Consider the following 21617-nt stretch of genomic DNA (forward strand, 5'->3'; position numbering starts at 1 on the left):
CAACCTGGGTATTTCGTTGTCATCATCCTCCCTCCAATCTTTGCATAAAACACAAGTTTGATAGAGAAAGCAAAATAGGAGAAAGGTTTTTTAAAAGAAGAATGAACATAGACATAGTAGATGAAAATGAATTCAAACATACGATGCTCATTTCATTAAAATTAACATTCAGGAATGAACAAAGTTTAAAAGCAAACAATACAACTGAGGAAATGCAAACAGTAGGGAAACATCTTTCTAAATCATGGTCTGCTGCCCCTTGATGGAAAGGACAATGAAAATCAGACCTAAAACCTTTTGGAAGAGGATTCCGAAGAGGAGGAATCAGCTTGATGGTAGACAGACAACTTCGAAGATGGAGATATACAAGGATAAGTTTCATGGATAAGCTGGATGTATGTATGCAAATGATGCATTTGTTGTTTATATTATTTGAGTTTCAAAGAACTTAAGATATTAATTTGCAAACATTCAAGCATTGGATTAAAGCATTGTTCAAGTTATCATCAAAATCAATCATCCATTTTGGTGGATTAGAGTTTTCACCCCATCAACACCCAAGATCCATTGAGTTTGATGAAACTTACGATGTTTACAAAAAAAAGACCTCTGAGTTCATTGGAAATCAAAGGAAAAGATTTTTATGAATGTATGAATGCATGAATGCCACATATACAGAAATTGTAACACAAACATGGTGCACATAAGGTAGGTTCCAAAGTTCAACGTCACGAGCATGAGGTCAAAGAACCAAACATGGGATAGTACTAAGGGTTAATCACCTGCATAACATGTTCTACTGATACGTCAGAGTCCACATTCTTCTTTCGGATATTACCGGCTTGCACAACTGAAACTTGTGAGCCAATAATATTCTCAAGAAAAACTCGTCTGAGTGTGGTTCTCCGCATGACAACTAATCCAAGTCTACACCTGAATAGTTTCTGCACCACAACCTAATAAGGCCAGGATGGGTTATGGGTTCTACAGCCAACTCAGCTTCTACAGTTCAATGAAAGCAATAATGTCTTCGCAACTAACTCGCTAAACATATACTACAAACAAGGAACCTCCACTGAGCGGAAGGATTCTCATGCTGACTTTTTAAGGACTAACTCCTTGTATGCCATACATGACTATACCCTCCACCTAATTCTTATGTGTTCTTAATCCGGGTTAGGATTTGTCCATAATGTATCACTTGTAACAGAACCACACATATATCAAGAATAGCATGAAATAACAAGTATGTACAAAATAACCAAGTATAAGCAAATATTAAAGTGATCTAAAACTCTAAGGTAACCCCTCTTTTAAAAAGATTTTTCAAATCCCCAGCAGAGTCGCCAGTTCTGTAAACTCGGTTTTTTTTGGCAACGAACTGACTCCTTGCTCTTTTTTTTTTTTGATTTTTTTTATTTTTTTTTGCAAGAGTCGCCACCGACTTTTATTTTATCCAAACAAGGAAAGGCATAAAAGAACAGAAAAAGACCTTTTGACAGATTTTGGGTTCGGGGGGTTGGTTATACAAAGGGAAGGTTTTAAGCACCCTTTGTATCCATGGTTATCCATGGGCTCTTAATTGCTTAGCTCACTTTTTTAAATGCTTTGTTGATTTGAAAATAGAAGAAGTGAAGATGGACAATAGGTCACATAGGTCTCTGAAGAGTTTCACCGGGAATAATGCCCTTCAAATACCAGATGAAAATTTTGAAAATAGATGAGAAGTTTTGAAAATACATTGTTTGAAAAATGAAAATGTTTGAGCAAGCAATTAGGAGTTATCTACTCTCAATTTATAAGATCTTTCCTATGCATTTAACACTTTTCTTAAATGATGGTATGATTAAAAAAAAGTAATAAGAGGGAAAACCATAGAGGTGCAAGTGTGCAAAGTGCTTTTTTTTTTTTAAAGTTTTATCTTGATTATTAATGTTTTAGCTTAAAGGTAAAAATATGGTCCAAGTGGACAAAAGGAAGATGACGGAAACATAAACAATGCGTCCAAATGGACAAAGAAAAAATAGCGGAAGCATAAATAATATGTCCAAATGGACAAAGAGAAAATAGCAGAAACATAAATAATATGTCCAAATGGACAATAAAAAAATAGCGGAAACATAAATAATATGTCCAAATGGACAAAGAAAAATAGCAGAAACATAAATAATATGTCCAAATGGGCAAAGAAAAAATAGCAGAAATATAAATAATATGTCCAAATGGACAAAGAAAAAATAGCAGAAATATAAATAATATGTCCAAGTGGACAAAGAGAAAAAATGGCAGAAATATAAATAATATGTCCAAATGGACAAAGAAAAAATAGCAGAAATATAAATAATATGTCCAAATGGACAAAGGAAAAATATCAGAAATATAAATAATATGTCCAAGTGGACAAAGAAAAAATAACAGAAACATAAATAATATGTCCAAATGGACAAAGAAAAAATAACAGAAATATAAATAATAAATAATAAAATAAAGCATAAAGCAAGAAATATAAAGAACAATATAATAAAATGCGGAAATTAAAGTCAATTGTTAGTATGTTAGCACGTGAATCATCTTGAAGCTAGTCAAGTATATTCACGATGTTAGTGAAGATCGATGGTGAGTGAATGATGATCTCGGATTTAAAATTAATGAAAATTTATCAGAAGCTTGATAGAATCATAGCGACTACACGATAAATTTCCAAAAGTCTTAAAACAACTGCATACAATCTCTGCCATATTTGATCTTTTATTCTGATTCGGGACAAAGGAAAAAGATAAGAAACAATATCAAATAATATACAAAAATAAATATAAAACAAATTAAACTTAATTCATTCTTTTTGTGATTTTTTTTGGAATTTGATTTTAAGTTAATTAACAAGCTAATTAAACAAATAATTAAACTTAACAAAAAAAATAAATCTAGTTATGTATAAAATTAGTATATGATATATAAACCTAATTTAACAAAATAAAATATTTTTTTTTTGAATTTTTTGATAGGTTAGAAATAATTAAAAAAAGCAAATATATATATAATTACTAATTAATTAAGCAAAATAAATTAACTATGAATAAAAATAAAATATTTTTATGTCAAATATTAGATTATAAAAATATAAACCAAAATCTAAAAGGAAAATATTTTTGGAGTTTTTTGATTGGTTTAAAATAATTAAAAAGCAATATTTACATAATTACTAATTAATTAAGCAAGATAAATTAATTATGGAAAGAAATAAAATATTTTTATGTTAAAAATTAAATAAACATTTTATCAACTTAAAACTAAAATTAAAACATTTTTTTTGAGAAATTGAAAATATGCATAAATATGGAGTTTTTAATTCATGAACTCCTAACACTACTACATATTAAAAATTACATTGTACTTACTCTATGATGTCCCAAGAGTGGAATAGAGTGATTGAAATTGATTGAAAGTGGCTATTTGAATGAGCCTTGATTTTTACAAGTTTATTGAAACTTTTGGAAAATATAAAACTTATGCTATTGCTTTGGTGTTTGTTGTTGTGCTCTCCTCTTGTTTCTCCCTTTTTTTTCTCCCTTGAATGAAGAAAATGAAGTTCTATTTATAGGCAAAGAGTTTGATCTTGGAAGCCTTGCAAGTGGAAATTGTCATGATTGATTTTGTGGAAAAAATATGATAATGGAATATTTTCAATGAGTGTATTTCTTAACCATGGTTAAAACACTCAAGTATTATTCTCTTCAACCTTGCAATAATATATTTAAGCATCTTGAATTGGTCTTGATTGGCAACCATAAGCATCTTTGATAATATCTTTGAATTATCTCACTTTAATTAAACTTTAAATGAATAAAATTTAATTAAAATGAAATAAAAATGTCATGAATCATGGATGGGTCGTGGATGCCCTTTAAACATATGAGAATCAAGATTGAATCACAAAAGAATTGGCCTTTTTGAAAAAAAATCAAATTTTGGTCATTACTTGTTTCATGCATTTTTCCAAAAAAGGTCAACTTCATCAAGGCATATCTCCCTCAATTTTGATCCTATGAAAGTGTTCTTTAACTTTTTGGAAAGCCCAAGATGTCCTCTACAAGCCACTTTGGAAGCGTTTTTGCATTTGGAGAAGTTATCTTGATGATATGGGCTTTGACAAAAAACTGCTTTTTGTTGACTTTGAAAATGACCTGTAATGTTTTGGCTTATATCTCTTAGGCGGAAGCATTTCTTGACCTTGGTCCCAACATCAAAGTTGTAGAGAATTGAATTTCCTTGAGAATGAGCTTTGGTTGGAATTTTTCTGATAAATTATGAGAGAGTTATGGTCGGTCAAAGTTCAGTTGACTTTTAGCTAAAAAACTCTAATTTTGAAACTTGGAGTTTTGTCGATTTCTGAACTTTTCTTAATGAATTATGATCAACCATTGATCACATGATGAATCTTTTGACAAAATATGTATGTTGACAAAAAATTGCATTTTTGACTGTCTGTTGACTTTTTGGTCAAACTGGTCGTCTGTTGACTGTTTGAGCTGTTGACTGTGCGTGCGAGCAAATCGAAGTTTGAAAATTTGTTTGGTGGTACTTTGAGACATATGTAGATCCATGAAATCCATTTGAGGTCTCAAAAACTCGTTCTCCTGAAAAAAATAAAAAAACCTAGTTAGGGACTGTTTGTGTAGGAGACAGTTAGGCGTACCTGATTTTTGTGCAGTGTTGAGTCTCTGTTGACCACGTGATTATCAGAAGACTTCTAGAACAAAATCTTGGAAATTTGAAGTGCGAAAAATTGATTTGACTGATGGTACAAACACGGAGAATTGCGCTGATAGCGGGTTTGACTGGTAACTAGCTGTCCGGGTATTAACGTAACAGTTAAAGTGAAAATTCAACAGTTTAAAGTTAATTTTTTCTTTTTTTGTTTTTGTTGTGTTAATGGTGAAAAATTTATTTACCTGAGCTGTTAGAAAAACACAAACATAATAAATAAATAAAATATACTGTACGCGAACGAAAATACCGATAATAACCTTGAAAAAAAATATTTAATGCACAGAAAAATAAATATTTAACACACATAATATTATCTTGATAATTAAACTACCGTACGACAGATAGTACAACATTTAATACTAACAGTACAAATATTACATAATATAATGAACAGTACGACAAATAAAATAAACGGTACACTATTTGAAAGCGACAAATACAACAAACTTTAAAAATGACGATTAATAATCCATGCTATGAACAACAGAAAATAGATGATCGGAAGTGTAACCATCGCAGGTCCGCATTTTTCAGGACTATGCAGACAGAAGAAGGACATGATCACCGTAAAAATAGTGATGACTATAAGAAAAAGTGTATCCATCCACTTTGCCATTTTTGCCGAGGAAGAAGAGAAAATAATTATGAGATAGAAGTTTGAGAAATTTGGGAGATGAGTGAAATTTGATGTGAGAATTTATGGAAAAAATGAGGAGTATTTATAGAGTGAAAAGAGAGAGATAGAGTCGTTGGGAGTGGAGTGTTACCGTTTTGAATAGTAGTAGGATTTGAAAAAAAGTATGGTAGGTTTTGAAAAGAAAAGGGGTATAGAATAAAGCTAGGATTTGATTTGAAAGAAAAAGAAAGGAAGATATTTGAAAAGAAAGAAAGAGATTTTGAAAAAATAATATAGTATAAAAATAAAAATTAGTGGGAAATAAAACCAATAATAATTTAATTGTTACCAGTATAATCTGAAACCCGGACTCCGCGCCTGCAAATTTTAATTCTGTACCAACTGCGTCAGCATTATTTATCTGAAAATAAATCTCAAATAAACAGTGTATGAAGTGATAAACAGTATTTGGTGTTTATGTAAGAACAAATTTAACAGCGAACCAAAATACTGTATAAAAAATTCTAAAAATTGAATATTTATAAAATCAGGATATTTATGAAATAAAAATCCAAGATTGTATAAAACTCCAAATTTTTAGACAGAATTCTGTTGACTTCTCTTTTTTTTAAAAAACGCAGGCAAATTTTGGGGTATAACAATAATGATCATAACACTTAGAAAATGATGGGATCTCAGAGGTCAAAAATTGGGGTGCAACAGGTGCCAAAGAAACTTCTTGTTAGATTCTAGGTTATATTAGGGGCATTGCCCCTCCTAATGTAGCATCAAAAAAGCAATTGAAGTGGTTAATAGAGATATGGCTACTGGTGGAAGTTGACTCTAAAGATGTCCAAAAGGTTATTTTTGTTGAGTGAGTTGGGGGATCATATCTTTTTTTGAATATTATTGTACCTTGAAAAGACCTCAAAAGTGTGTGTTTACATATGATTTTGATATAAATTTTTCAAACTCATTGTTAAATGCTTTTGTACATTGATTATGTGATTACCTTGTCAAAGTGAGTGAATATCAATGTCTTGACATCTCTTAGAACATCTGATATCTGCATACCAGAATTTCAAAACCCCCTTGTTATTTACTTTAAATTCGAATTATCATTACCTTGTTTGAAGTCGCAATCCAGGTAGAAACGAATTATTTTATTACTTCAACGAGACAAGTACACTTGCTAGAATTGTCATCATAATACAATTGAGAACCCTAAGAATAATAAAAGATGTTATGTTGTGAATTTCAAAAGGAATATATTTGTTACAATTTTAAAACATAAGCATTATAAATGATCATCTTTAGAAAAGAACAAAGTAGGGAGAGATTATGGAGAGAGAGAGAGAGAGAGAGAGAGAGAGAGAGAGATTAGAGTTGAAAAAGGTTGGGGCATAGAGGTAGAAAGCAGAGAGAAAAAATGTGAGTGCGGGAGAGAAAAATAAAGAGAAAGAGACTTTAACTCCTAATCCATTACCATACCCACCTATAAAGAAGAAAGATCTTACAAAAGGAAAATATAGGAAGTTCCTTACATTGTTCAACAGCTTGCAGGTAACTATACTATTCTTATAAGCACTATAACAAATTCTAATTTAGGATAAAATCTTAGAAGAACTTCTAACAAAAGTGATGGGATTCCCAAATAACGAGATGGATAACTTATTAGAAGGATGTAGTGTGTTCATACAATATAAGCTTCCACCAAAGTATCTAGTGTGATCATACAATGTAAGCTTCCACCAAAGTTACCAGACCCAAGGAGCTTCAATATACCCTACAACAAAGGCTAACTAAATATTCATGGGGCATTATGCGACTTGGGATTAAGAAATAACTTGATATCACTCTCATTAATGAAAAGACTAGGTGGAAAGACAAAGTCTACAAATATGACATTGACTTTAGTTGATAAGTCTTTTATTGTCCCTTCATTATTACTCATCAATTTCCTTCTCTACCATCCTTTCATTACCAGCTTTGTCATCATCATCCTCAGTTACTCCTTGCTGAACCTATACACTAGGCAAATGAAAGGAAGTTATGAGAAAAACTCATCAAATATACAAAAATATTTTCCCTTTGGGAAACCCATACGAAACGACATGATCAATGAACGAATGATTACCAGTTGTAGTGATGAACCTTTGAAGTCAAATTCAGAGAGTGATCACAAACGACAGGTATTTTGTTTACACGAATAATATATCTCCAATCACAATGATAGCTGATTCCAATGAAGAGAGAGAGAGAGAGAGAGAGAGAGAGAGAGAGAGAGAGAGAGAGAGAGAGAGAGAGAGAGAGAGAGATTTTAGGTTTCAGAAAACTAGGATTTCTAAAACGAATTTGGTAAAGTAAAAAATTACTTCAACACAAGAATTTTATTTATAGAACCAATTATGTGGATTGCAAGACCACATCTTTGAATAAGTTTCACTTATTTATTTAATCTCTCATAAATCAATTCTTATATCTATGGTCCTATAGGTTCTTGTAACATTAGAAATTATATTAAATCACACACTTAATATAACAAATAGTGAGTTATACCTAGCAACATACTTAATATAATAATTTTCAGTATTAAGTCCTTAGACATTTATCACATTATGTATAATGTATAAATTCCATCTAAGCCATGCCCCTCATCATTATTTGTGGAGTACCCATTTATACCAATATATCTACAAAAATATAAACTCGTCCAACTTCAACCCTCTATGCAAGAGTCTTGGCAATACCCCATAAAGGATGTCGAATAGGAGTGGAAATAGGCTGGGCTGAGTTAGGCTTTGCCAAGCCTAAGCCTGGCCTGTCAAAAAAATTGAAGCCTAAGCCTGGCCTGTGGCCTGTCGTAGGCTTATTTTTTAGGCCTGAGTCTGGCCTTTTCGAATGCCTGGTTAGCCTGTTAGCCTATATAAAAGCCTATTTGTTTTAGACATATGTATATAAGCAATTAAAATAATATTTAAATAGATTAACTAACTAAAAGACCAAGAGACTAAAAATTTGTTTGCATTGACTTATTTTAACTTACCTCTTAGCATAAGTTCTAGGAGACTATTTGTCTAAGAGAAGTTATGAAAACAATGTTCATCAGATGTTTTCATCTTATGTTCACAATTTTTTTAAGATAACCAAATTTTATTTATGTATTTTAATTCAAAGTATAAAACATAACATAATGATGATAAAAAAGTATTCATATTTACTTAAATAGGTCGGCCTGATAGGCTTAAAAAGCTTCTTTTATGGCCTGAGGCCTAGCCTTTTTAACTAAATAGACTTATAAAAAAGCCTAGGCCTTTTCTATTTAAAAATAATGTGTGGTCTGGCCTGAGCCTATATAGGCTAGCCTGTAGGCCCCTGTTATCGGCCTGGCCTATTTCCACCCCTAATGTCGAACAATGATGTGTTTTTTGTGAGTACATATTTAAATGAGCTCAGCACAAAGAAAAACACACAATTAATTATTTCACAATAGATATCACAATATTACAAAATTTCAAATGAACATTTTACATCTTAAAACAACAAACTAAAAATAAAAATTCAACATACAAATTATAAAACAAACCACACAACAATAAATTAGTAACATATTTTTATTAATTAATTAAAGTTACTTAACTCTACTAAATTCATATGAAATTCATAAAATTTAGTGGAATATGTGTAAACTTTAATCAATCACAAAAATATATCTATCATATAAGAAAATAAGATGTTCTTTAAAAGCCTAAAATACCCTTCTTGCTCAATATTGTGCCACGTGGATACCTTAAGAATCAAGCTCTGTGTTTTCTACCAATCAAACAAATCTTTTTATTTATTTCCCAAATATTTTATTTTTCTAATTTATTTTATTTCTTTTTTCTCACGAACAAAAATGGTTTCCACGATGATTCATCCTCCATATTCCACTATTGAAAACGGTTTCAACCTCCATTAATATTTGAACCTCTTCTTCCTTCTACCTCTAATCTTCTTTCTTCTTCTTTTTCTTCTTCGCTCTACCTCTTCTTCTTCTTCCTCTTTTTCTTCTTCGATATACCTATTCTTCTTCTTCTTCCATCTTCCTCTGTTTCTTATTAAAACCAAATCGAAACAAGCGATAATATACTACATCGATTTATGATTTCAAAAACAAATCCATCTTTAAAAATCATATAGACTCTGTTCCGTTGTACGATAATTTCTTAACATTATCTAAATAGGGTTTCTTATTTTTTTTGCATTAGGGTTTATGGTTTTCATTTCATTACTAATAATTTTTCTATTTCTGTAGATTTTGTCATGAAGATCGGAGAAATAGTTGATACAGACAACATGACGTTGGAAGCCGAGAAATCTAGCGGCAGTGGACTCTTCATTCCCGCAAAGCGCGGAGGGTCTCAAAGTGATGCTACTGCTACTGAACCATCAATTGCAGGTTAGTTTCCTTCTGCTTTTATGTTTGCATATCCTGAATTTTAAATTCAAACCCTAGAGATAGGTATAATTTTTTCCAAATTTTTTATTTCGGCGGTATTTCTTCGTTGTGTGTTCATTCTTATACTTACCTTTATAGGGTGGTTCACGGTGGAGGTTCAAAACTATATGTTCATGATACTGAGAAATAAATAAAACAATAATGTATAAGATGCTTGATTGTATTAAATTTAAATTTAAATATATTAAATTACATGTAATTTTCAATTATTTCATTTGGGGTAACTTTCATTTTAATATAATTGTCATTTATTGTGTTAATATGCTCTGCTGGTTTATCATTTTGAGCAGGCGGTGTTAGAGACGCTGAAGATCAATTCGAGATATGGTGACATATGAATAAAGCGCGTGAGCTGTTTGAAGAAATGCCGTAGAGAGATAGTGTTTCATTATCTTCTATGATTTCGGGTTATCTTCTGTGTTTCATTATGTAATTATGTGTTTTTACTTTCTATGAATCTTGTATTTTAGACACATATCCCTGGTTTGCGGCGGGACTAAGAGCATTGGAACTGCTACTTAAGTGGATGGCTTCTAATCTAGCCTTGCAAGTATTTATTTACTATGGAGATTTTTCAAAGGAAGATATGTACAAGGTTGGTACTAGATATTTATTTATTTCAGTGTCGTCAAATAAAAACTATAGCGTATAGCATAATTTGAACAAATCACAATTATTCCGCGATACGTTATTTGATATAAAGTACTGTCAAATAGTAGCTATAGTGATACTATAGCACTTTATCATAGCAGAATTCGACGAGACTTTTATGTTTTGCGATCCACAATTGGTCATTGATTTATTTATGCATTGTTCATTTTCCCCCTTCTCCCATTGGAAATTGATAATTTAATCGTCTTTCTATATCTTTGCATATATGTCAAGGTGGTACTGAAGAGTGGGTAGAAGATCCAACAAATCAAAACATGTTGTTCACCCGCAATAGAGTACGAATGGCACTGAATCATTTGTCATCTTGTATGTTGTGTTGATGAGTATTATGATTCCATTAATAGTATTTTAAATAATCGTTTAGTTCTTCCGGCCAACATTGTTTTCCGTGTTGTTCAAATGATGGTTTCTTACATTTTCAGTAGCATTCAAGCATAACTCCAAAGAGTGATTTCTGCATGTCAAAAAACACGTGCATGTGTCGATCAAGTTTCCCGGAGCTTGATACATCATGTTGTGATTATCAATGATGTGAGTATCACTTAACTACTTATTCTATACATTGCCAATTTTTATGTCATTTTATTCTATGGAATTTACTCTCATTCTGGGATTGTGATTAAATTTGCAGCATGGATAGGTCGCTATTGATTTACAGATTCTTTGTCCTTCAAAAATTGAGGACATTGCTTATGAAATTTCTTTCCAAAGAGTGATTTCTGCATGTCAAAAAACATGTGCATGTGTCGATCAAGTTTCCCGGAGCTTGATACATCATGTTGTGATTATCAATGATGTGAGTATCACTTAATTACTTATTCTATACATTGCCAATTTTTATGTCATTTTATTCTATGGAATTTACTCTCATTCTGGGATTGTGATTAAATTTGCAGCATGGATAGGTCGCTATTGATTTACAGATTCTTTGTCCTTCAAAAATTGAGGACATATGCTTATGAAATTTCTTTCCTCGGTCTTGCAGTACCCTTCTGATCTTACATATGAATATTTGCATGTGCATGTTCTTCTAATCATAATAATGCTTTGCTGTTAGTTTTGATGCGGTTTTGGTTTAAGTGCAGGTTGATTTATTTGCACGGTTCGGTTTGACTCGATGTATAAACCGGTTTGTATTGATGAGTTGCCTGGTTTGGTTTTGGTAAGGAACCAGTTTGTAATGATATGTTGATGATTTAATTTTATCATTTTCCCCTTTCTGAATCACATCTTGTCGGTTAATTGTAGCTAAGATCGGTAAGGTGATTCAATATATATGTAATGTTTATGTGTGTATTTGTATATGTATTCCAAGTGTTTGACAATATGTTCGACCCATGAGAATTTCTAGGAGTTGGGTGTGTTTGAATACGGATGGTTTCGTTGAGTTTGCATCGCCATATCGTTTTAATAATAGTTGTTGACTTTTTTGGTTGAAATGATTAAAAAGTTGTTGGAATGATTGGAAAAGACGCAAAGGCGGGAGGGAAGGGTAATGGAAAGCAGGCTGCAAGTGGAAGTGATGAGAATGCTTCTAAGGGTAAAGGAAAAGGTGGGAAAGCTGCAGATGGCCTTGATTCTTGTACCTATGTCAAAGGTAGAAAAGTTTTCCTATTTTCAAGCACCATTGTAACCATTTATGATCAGTTTCTTTCTTTGTAATTGACTTGAAATGATATTTATTTCTAGATTTTTCCTTAACACAACAAGGAGTGTCTTATGTGAGAAACAAGGTAAGATTAATGAAGCCTACAAGAAGCTGCAGGATGGTCGGCTTAGCAACGGATATAAGGTTCCTCCGACAGAATTTGCAAAGGTATATACACAACTTTTACGGTAAGAAAAAATGTATGTCAATTTGTTGGATGGAATGATAAATAAGAATCAAATTTAATCTTGAGATAGAAATATTTTTGTCTATTCAATTGTTTATGACTGATAATAATTTATCGACCTCACAGGTAGCCCAAGAATATTCTTGAATCAATACAATTATTAGGATCTAGATATTACAATTGTAGATTATAGCACAATGAATGTGAGTTAATTTAAGAGTTGTTCATATAAACACTTCTAGATTAGTAGTTTGCATATCATCCATTTCAGTATTTTAGTAATTGAAATCGATTGATGCATGTCGGGAGCAATGGTTATCTCAAGGTATTGTGAAATGAAAATGGATGTTTATGTTAATCTAATGAATTACAATTAGCCTACGCTATCTAAGATGAGAAAGCTTGGTTGTTGTTGGATTTTGGAAAGAAAAAACTAGCTTTCATAATGTAATTAGCTATTACAATAAAGATTAGTATTGTTAACTTTGTTGCACTATCTAAGCACCCTATTCTTGTATGTCAAATAATATATGTTCAATCATGGATGCAGGAAGGTAACTCTGTGTTCCTTCTTTTTCCCGTGTAACAAAATTGATTTTTGTTGCAACTATAACTATGTATTTTAGTAGAAAAAGTTATATTGCTCATCTTAGTCATTAATGGGAAGAGTAGTCTTAGACTAATAGACCCAGGTATTGGGTGCATTTCTTTAATATTTTTGGTTCCTAGAATAATTTTTGAGTGTTGATGGATCTTGTGGGCAGCACATAGAATCCTAAAAAAACAGGTCAATTATCAGGTGCTTTGCTCTTCTCATCGATAATATTTTCCTTCTTATATACGTTTTCTAGCCGCAACTGATATTAGCACCATTTGATAGTGTAATTTAGATTCATATATTTCAGTTTCCTATTTATTTTGTTTAACAATTTTGCATTATGCTAACTGTTTTTTTCTCACTAAATAGGAAAAACCTTTGCCTCCTTAGCTGAGAGATATGCAGTTGTGACAGATAAAGTTGTAAGTATCTCTTTTTAGCACTATTTCTTAATGGAAGAGTTAATATAACAGTGATTGAAAAGATGTTGGTAGAAATTTATTTGCTCATAGTTTAAGAATAACAGAAAGAAAAGGATAACATCGACTCGTGAGAACTATCTGTATGAAAGATGCACATTTCATGCTAAGATTATAAAAGTCATATATATTAAGTGACTGACTTGTATGATTTGGCAGGCGTCACTGCAATATGTAGATAGGCTTGATTTTAGTGTCTCAGAGAGTGATGTCAAACCGATCAGAGTTTGATTTACTAACGAGTAAAGGTCTCTCCTTTTGACGAGAATGATGCATCTAATCAATGTCTCTGCCTCAGCAGTCCATAGGGATCAACTTCCACTTCTCTATCATTTTGGCTATTAACATGATTGTTGTAAAGTAATATATATCCATTATTATGAATACAATACCTAAATAAATTGTTGGATTTGGATTGGTCACAAATTCAGAATGAGTACATCAATAATTGTTGGATTGAGATCAGACATTGTTGAAAGCATATAATTTTTGTTTTTAATTTTAAGAATTTTGAAATACCAAACTTGAAATATGGATTGTCCAATCTCGAACCAACTGCTACTGATGTGTTGATTGCGAGAATACTTTGAACTTATAACTGCAGCAAATCCAAATCAAAAGTTGTGGACTGTACCCGAAGGAAAAGTGCTTGAATAGTTAAGTATTGGCAAGATCTTGAACTCGAAATTGATATATGAATTAGTTTATCTGGTTGGTGCATCAGGTTATATGTCTCCATAATGTTGAGATTTTAACATGAAAAAAAGTCTTTATGCAAAGGAAACAGTTACAAACATAGTATTGTATAACTGCCAATTAAAAAAGAAATGTTTGACACACATTTAGGAATTATAGTGTTAAGTCTCTCTCTTATAAAGTGATTTTAGAAAGTTGTTGAACAATTAATAGAATCTTTTAAAGATATAAGAATTTAACTACAAGTTTAACAAAGAAATAGAGAGTCCTAAAATAATAAACAGCATGAAATTATTGAAAATTAAAAGTAATTGAATTGAATTCAATATCAAATAACTTATTATCTTTTAAAAAATTAATAGACTTTAAATGACATATCTTTATCACGAAAATATCTTTATCAATTTTCAAATCTAGAAATTATTACATTAAAATAAGTAAATGATTTATTTATTAAATTTATGTTTATATTAAATTAGTGTTTATTAAATGATTTATTTATTAAATTTATGTTTATATTTATAAAAAATGTTAGGAATAATTTCTAATATTCGTGCTTATATTAAATTTATATATATTTTTTTTTACATTTGTCAATATGCAGCAAGGCAAGGGTGGACAAAATCGATTAAACAGGTAGTAAAAAAAAAGTAAACGGGTGGGTTAAAACGGGTTGTTTGGTTTTCGGATAAACATTGTTGGATATATATGAACAAAGATGGTCGAGTTCAGATGAATAAACTAAATTCGTGACAAACTTAAACCAACTGACATTTTACGTAATATCAACCTTTATTAAAAAAAACCAACTATACTATTTTATATTTTCTTTGTAGAATGGATTGGACCACTTTAATAAGATTTCTTATTAATACTACTAAATTATTTAATATATAAAATATGAAAGTTATATATATAGATATATATATTAATGATATTTTTTATAGATTATTAAATAAAATAAATCTATTAAATCTATTGACCGTTTTTCCTTAAAAAATATTTATAAATAAATATGGATGTTAATAATAAGAGGAAGTGCACATATTTTATATAAATTAAAATTTTTAATTATATATTTAATAAAATATTAAATATTGACATGAAAAAGTGAATTACTAATACAAATATGAAGAAAAAAAATATCTTAACAGGGGTCACACAAAAAATAGAACATGGTAGATATTGTGTATGGCACGGGTCAAAATCATTGATCTGCCTCACAAATAAAATGAGGTTGGGGTGGGGAGGCCCACGACCACTTCACTTTTAAAATTAAAAAAGTATAAAAATTTATATTAAATAATAATAATAGAAATATGAAATTATTAATCAAAATATTAAATAATAACGGGAACATGAACTTATTAATCATAATATTAAATGATAACGGGAACACGAAGTTATTGATGAAAATATTGAATAATAACGGAAATACGAAGTTACGATCAAAATATTAAATAAGTTTAAAAACAAATTTACTATTGATTCAAATATTTTTATAAATAATGACCGAACATAAACGATGTTGTTGATTCAAATATTTTTATATATAAAAATTATAGACACCGATTTATTATTTTTTTAAAAAAATAATAAACTTTGTTTGTAAATTTTTTTGTCTTTCTATTATTTTATTTTTACTACATTTTAAAAATAAATGTGTGTATCATACCAGTACTCGTGTGTACGCACGAGTAACATAGCAATACCGTGTGAAAGCACGGGTAATCAGACCAAAATTCATCTGAACACATGGATAACATAGTAGTACCGTGTGAATGCACGGATAAACAATCCAAAATCCATGTGGAATAAAAAGCAATAATCTGGGATGAATTATGATAGTGATGGTAGTTGGATACCAACTTGTATGATAAGTATACATAGAAATTAATTATTAATAATTATTTGTATAATTGATGCATATATATAAAAAATGCACACTTCATAGATATTTAAACGTGTTTATAAAAATATATGTCATTTTAGTTACATTTCTAAGTTTTTTTGTTAAACGCTCTTATTGATCTAAATATTTTTATGGGTACGAGACATTTTTCTATACATTCAATTATTATTTTTTCACGGGTACCAGATATTTTTCTATATATATTTAATTATTATTTTTTCACGGGTACCAGATTTTTTACTATACATTCAATTATTAATTTTTTACGGATATCAAACATTTTTCTATTAAAAAATATATATCTGAAAAAAATGCGCGTCCCGTACCAGAACCCGTGCGAACGCACGGGTTTGTTACTAGTTTATTCTAGACACAAAGTTACTCAAATTCATAAACTCTTAACCTGCCTCATCAATTGTTTATTCTAGACACGAAGTGACTCAACTCCATGTAACTCCAAATTCTGAATATTGTTTTTCCTAAGTGGACTTTCAATATATTTTCTTATCCTTTTTGGAATCACATGATAGATCTCTTTTCCATTTTTATAGCACACCAAACCAAAGATGAAGAAGACCCACAAGCCCAAATAAATCCAAGCAATTATAGGCGAAATAATCATCAAAGCTAAAAGTGAAACAATTGCTCCAAGTAAAAGATTAACCAAGATCATGAATGGAACCTCAAGCTGCATCACTTTGACAAAGCCATCATGAGTAAAGAGTAACCATGTAGTAAAGAGTAACCATGAAAGCCAAAGCCATCATGAGTAAAGACTTTTCCTTGCTTGTATTTATTGATGTAAGTCCAATTATTGCAAACAATAGCCCAAAATATTGGCCAAGTAGTTTTCCAACTTCTTTCAAGCTACAAAAGGTTGAATTATAATACCAAAAAAAAAAAATGTTAGACACATGCATGCAAATAATTTTCCAACTTTCAGTAGTGACTTATGAAGCACCGACACCTCTGAAATCAAGCGTGTCGGTGTTCATGTCGATGACGGACACCTACATTGATACTTGCAATTACATTTAATTTATTTATTTTTTAAAATTATTAACGGTGTCGCCGTGTCAGTGTCGGGTCGTTTTAGGAGTGTCCGTGCTTCATAGTGTGATGAAATGAGAATTGAAGTGATTCACGTACCTTGTTGTTTTTTTTTTTCAATAGGATCACGTACCTTGTTGTATTTGCATATTCAGCCATTATTCTTCAAACTCAACTTTTGATATGATGAGCTCAAGGGAAGCTTCAATATATAATATAACCCTTTGATGAGCATTACTACTTTCTTCGAAGAAGGCATATCGTCACCTGAGCTGCTTGCTATTAAGCACAGAAGTTTTTATTCCATTTCTTTGATTTCACTGTTGTGAGTAAATCTTATTAGGATGCAACTTTTTAGGATTTGTTGACTAGATTAAACAACTAAGTTAAATTTTTTTTACTTTTTGTAATTTATTACTCTTTGCCTTTTATTCATATATTTTACGTCATGTGTGTAAAAAGTTATACAAAATAAAACATATATTTTTAATTTTAAGAATTTATATTTTATATATATATATATATATATATATATATATATATATATATATATATATATATATATATATATATATATATATATATATATATATATATATATATATATATATATATATATATATATATATATATATATATATATATATATGATTGATGTATCATATGTTTGTTGATGATGTATTTTAGGTTATGGAATAATAGGGACTAATTTGTCAAATTCAAATACTAAAATATAAAAGTGGGTATCTATTTTGTTATCTAAATATAAACCGGTATGTATAATAATAATAATAATAATAATAATAATAATAATAATAATAATAATAATAATAATAATTTGATTTAGTTTTAGATATTCAAATTTTATTATATATTAAATTTATATGCTTGTTTCTTTTCCTAGTATTCAGTGTATTTCTACATTACATATCACACGCATAAGCATGATGCTCATATATTAGTTGTCAAATATTTTTATACTGCTATCTATGTTGTCAAATATTTGTTATATATATATATATATATATATATATATATATATATATATATATATATATATATATATATATATATATATATATATATGGAGCATATTAACTGACATCTTTTGAAGAGTTAAGGGACTAATATAAATTTTTTGAAGTTAAGGGACCAAAATGAACCCCGAGGTTAACATACGCACTAGTGCAAAAAGTTAAATGTAATTTTAAATTTTACACCCAATATACTAAAAACGGGTGTAATTGAGAAATGCGATGGCAATTTCGTAAATAAAGTGACATTTTAAGCATTATCAGATGACAATATACACCCTATTTTTTAAAAACGGGTTTAAATTAAACTTATTATTATAATCAAATCTCAATTACTCCCATTAAACTAAAAATCGGGTGTAAATTTATATATTAAAAAAAATTATTTTATTTTATTTTATAACTCAAAATATGTAATGAATATAACATATTAATAAATAATTTAAACATTATTATCAAATTAATGAGTAAATATTAATGGATCTAAATTTATTTATTGGATAAATAAAATAATTTAAACATATTAATAACATAGTAACAAAACTCTAATTTCATAGTATTGAACAAAACTCTCATTCTAAACTCAGTTTTTTTACCAAATTTCATTAAAAACAGAATCGAAGAACAAGCATCGGAATTTTCTAACAAATTTCTGAGTTGTTCTAAAAAAGAATCCAAACCTTATAAAAATTATTTTAAAAAAAAAACTAGCAAATTTCTGAGTTGTTCTAAAAAAGAATCCAAACCTTATAAAAATTATTATAAAAAAAAACTAGCAGAAGATATAAAAGTAAATTTATATGTAGCAATTTTGAAACTTGCGCTTCCACAGCTCAACAAGCTTCAACTCAATGCTCGTTTAAACCCTCTTTTCTATTTGTTTCCGCGGGTAATCTAGCTTCCCAAAATCGCTGCCAACCGTGTTTCCGTTTCTTCTCTTCACCAAAACCCTAATAACGAAAAAGAACCCTCTGCACCTTCTCCATCTTCCATCTTCTTCCTCGCTAGCTCTCATTTTCTTCCATCCACGACCTATTTCCTATGCTTCACACCGTCCGCACTGTGTCTTTAGGGCACACTTCCACTTCATTCTTTCCCTTCAAACCTTCTCACTCTTCTTCTTCATTCGCATTCTACATGGAGCAAACTCCTCTCTTATCTTTCAAGTTAAAGCAGTCTAAGCAACCCTCTTTTCTGTTTCTCCAAGGTTCAATTTTGCATTTGTACTCACGGATTTTTTTTAATACTTGTCACAAATTAATGCCCGAAATCGAACTTCATCGCGACATCAACGTTTTGTTCTAGAAACTGAACTATGCCAGCGGCGATGCCGAATTGCTTCACGTTTCCAATGATCATTGAATCGTGTGCGAAGTCGAAGGATTTGTAGAAGGTGAAGAAGTTCATTGTTGTACTTCAAAGTGTTGTTTTAAATTAAATTCATTTGTGGCTACTTCGTTGATTGATCTGTACTCGGAAAAGGGTTATGTTGAAGATGCTTATAAAGTGTTTGGTGAAATGCGTGAGAGTAATGTTGTTGTGTGGACTGTTGTTATAAGCGCTTATATATCTTGTGGGGATGTGACTTTTGGGAGAAGAAATTGAAGGAAAATGAATCACAACGAAGCCTCGACAACAAAGCTTCGAGAAAGTAGTGTTGATGGTCAGAGTTACATGCATAGTTGGAAAAAATATCATTGCAACTCTGCCTCTAGCTGAAACACCAGGTGGTCAATGAAATGTCAACGGTGTTGAATCCAGGACCCTCCTGGAAACAACATAATTGACTATAGCAGAAATGTTTGGTCAAAATAGAAGTACCTTAGGATCAGGTATATGAATTTCTCCACTTACACCCCTTTAATGTGTTTGTTGTTGCTAGCACCAGTAATTGAAGTATTGAGTTGTTGACTTAAATCGATGATTATTGCGGTATGTGGTGATGAAATGAATGAAGTATAATTTAAGTTCTTCTTGTTATGTTCCTCTTATGTTTACTGATGCAATATCGCTTCTGCCACTAATAATGGCAATATTGATAAATCCTAAATAATGCAACAATTGCAAGATGAGTTAATGTAAATGAGTAAACTTTTTTAAATCATATTGATTTATTAAACAAATTTTGAGATATAAGTTTAAATTATTGTGTATCTTTGTTAGTATAAGCTCTTTTATTTATCATGGTTAGTGAGGCATTGTAAAAATTAATTTAATTGTCAGTTTCAGTTAGTTAGAAGCTCATCCTAGAGCTTAGTTTCATTGGATATAATTGACAAGTTTCAATGAGATAGAAGCTTAGTTTTGTTGAATATAACAGACAAGTTTCAATGAGTTAGAAGCTCATCATAGTGCTTAGTTTCATTTGATATATAATTGACTAATTTCAATAAGCTAGAAAAAGTTTTAATGCACCTTTGTTTTTGTTGTTGCAGTGGTATGCTTGTTCAAGATCCTACTAGAGGTGGTCATACTCTGGATGATATTTATCAGGCTAGGCAAGTAGCTGTTGATGCTCCTACTGAAAGTTCTTCAAGATCAAGAAGTTTAACTGGAACTGCCAGATTGCTTTCCGGAGAGGCATTGTCTGTTGGAATTAAGGTTGTTTTAGTGTGTAGGACAAGTGTTTAGAAATATTGGAGGCTTGAATAGAAACTTGATAGATAGGAGAATTCTTTATGGAAGAGAAAACTTTGTATTTTGCTTGATGCAAATGTGTAGGATTACATCTCTATTTATACTACTCTAAGGAGAACTCTAGACACACTAATTCTAGAGAGTTCTCAACTCTAGAGATTCAAAGAGTATTCTAGAGAATTTTACAACTATAAGAAATATCTAGACATTCCAAACACTACAAGAATTATCTAGAAACACTACCCAAAATCTAGGAATATATATTTAGATTAACTTTAGATTAAAATGTTTATTGTGTCTTAACTTTAGATTACACAATTTGATTTCACAATTTTCAATTATGGCTCAAGTTGTTGATTTTAAATGTCCTAGAACAGGAATAATTCTTACCGGGATTGCTCCTCCAGAGTCAGGATTTGACTTCTACAGTCGATATTTCAGTCCTAAATTTGGAATCAACGAGGTAAGTGACTAAAAAATATGAATGAAGTGATGAAGTAAGGTTCAGATTTTGATTTTTTAACACAACTCAGTCTGAGATAGTGTTGTTAATAACTCATATTTGCTTTCAGGATCCTGTTTGTGGAAGTGCACACTGTGGCTTGGGACCCTATTGGAGCAAGAAGCTGGGAAAGTTTGATTTAAGGGCTTATCAGGTATCACTTCAGTTAATTTGCCACTTAAATAGGAGCAGACACTTGTGTAATTTTGTTGATGAATATGCAGAAAAATCAAATAGAAAGATATAAAGAAAATCTAGGAATATATATTGACTAGAATCATACTTCTCTATCATTACATATGTTAACTTTTGGTA

General features: G+C 30.4%; 2 protein-coding genes across 2 annotated transcripts; both read left to right on the forward strand.

Moving 5' to 3' along the window:
• The first annotated feature begins 9284 nt into the window (after positions 1 to 9284).
• Positions 9285 to 12541, forward strand: LOC131613332 (uncharacterized). Its single transcript, XM_058885011.1, has 5 exons — positions 9285 to 9330; positions 9684 to 9827; positions 12010 to 12205; positions 12273 to 12375; positions 12521 to 12541. Exons 1-5 carry the CDS (start codon positions 9285 to 9287, stop codon positions 12539 to 12541), a joined length of 510 nt encoding a protein of 169 aa, XP_058740994.1.
• Positions 12542 to 12934: 393 nt separating this feature from the next.
• LOC131613333 (uncharacterized) lies at positions 12935 to 21577 on the forward strand. The gene is made up of 5 exons (XM_058885012.1): positions 12935 to 12948; positions 20599 to 20748; positions 21110 to 21263; positions 21373 to 21456; positions 21527 to 21577. Exons 1-5 carry the CDS (start codon positions 12935 to 12937, stop codon positions 21575 to 21577), a joined length of 453 nt encoding a protein of 150 aa, XP_058740995.1.
• Positions 21578 to 21617: the final 40 nt, after the last annotated feature.

The sequence above is a fragment of the Vicia villosa genome, linkage group LG6 (genome assembly GCF_029867415.1).
Source record: "Vicia villosa cultivar HV-30 ecotype Madison, WI linkage group LG6, Vvil1.0, whole genome shotgun sequence".
NCBI classification, from domain to species: domain Eukaryota; kingdom Viridiplantae; phylum Streptophyta; class Magnoliopsida; order Fabales; family Fabaceae; genus Vicia; species Vicia villosa.

Excerpts from the sequence above, each read along its gene's own strand:
- LOC131613332 (XM_058885011.1), top strand. The coding sequence starts at position 9,285 with ATGGTTTCCACGATGATTCATCCTCCATATTCCACTATTGAAAACG. Across the intron at positions 9,331-9,683 it reads ATATTCCACTATTGAAAACG|ATTTTGTCATGAAGATCGGA; the intron begins GTTTCAACCTCC and ends CTATTTCTGTAG. Across the intron at positions 9,828-12,009 it reads TACTGAACCATCAATTGCAG|TTGTTGGAATGATTGGAAAA; the intron begins GTTAGTTTCCTT and ends ATGATTAAAAAG.
- LOC131613333 (XM_058885012.1), top strand. Across the intron at positions 20,749-21,109 it reads TTGCTTTCCGGAGAGGCATT|ATTACACAATTTGATTTCAC; the intron begins GTCTGTTGGAAT and ends TCTTAACTTTAG. Across the intron at positions 21,264-21,372 it reads CTAAATTTGGAATCAACGAG|GATCCTGTTTGTGGAAGTGC; the intron begins GTAAGTGACTAA and ends ATTTGCTTTCAG.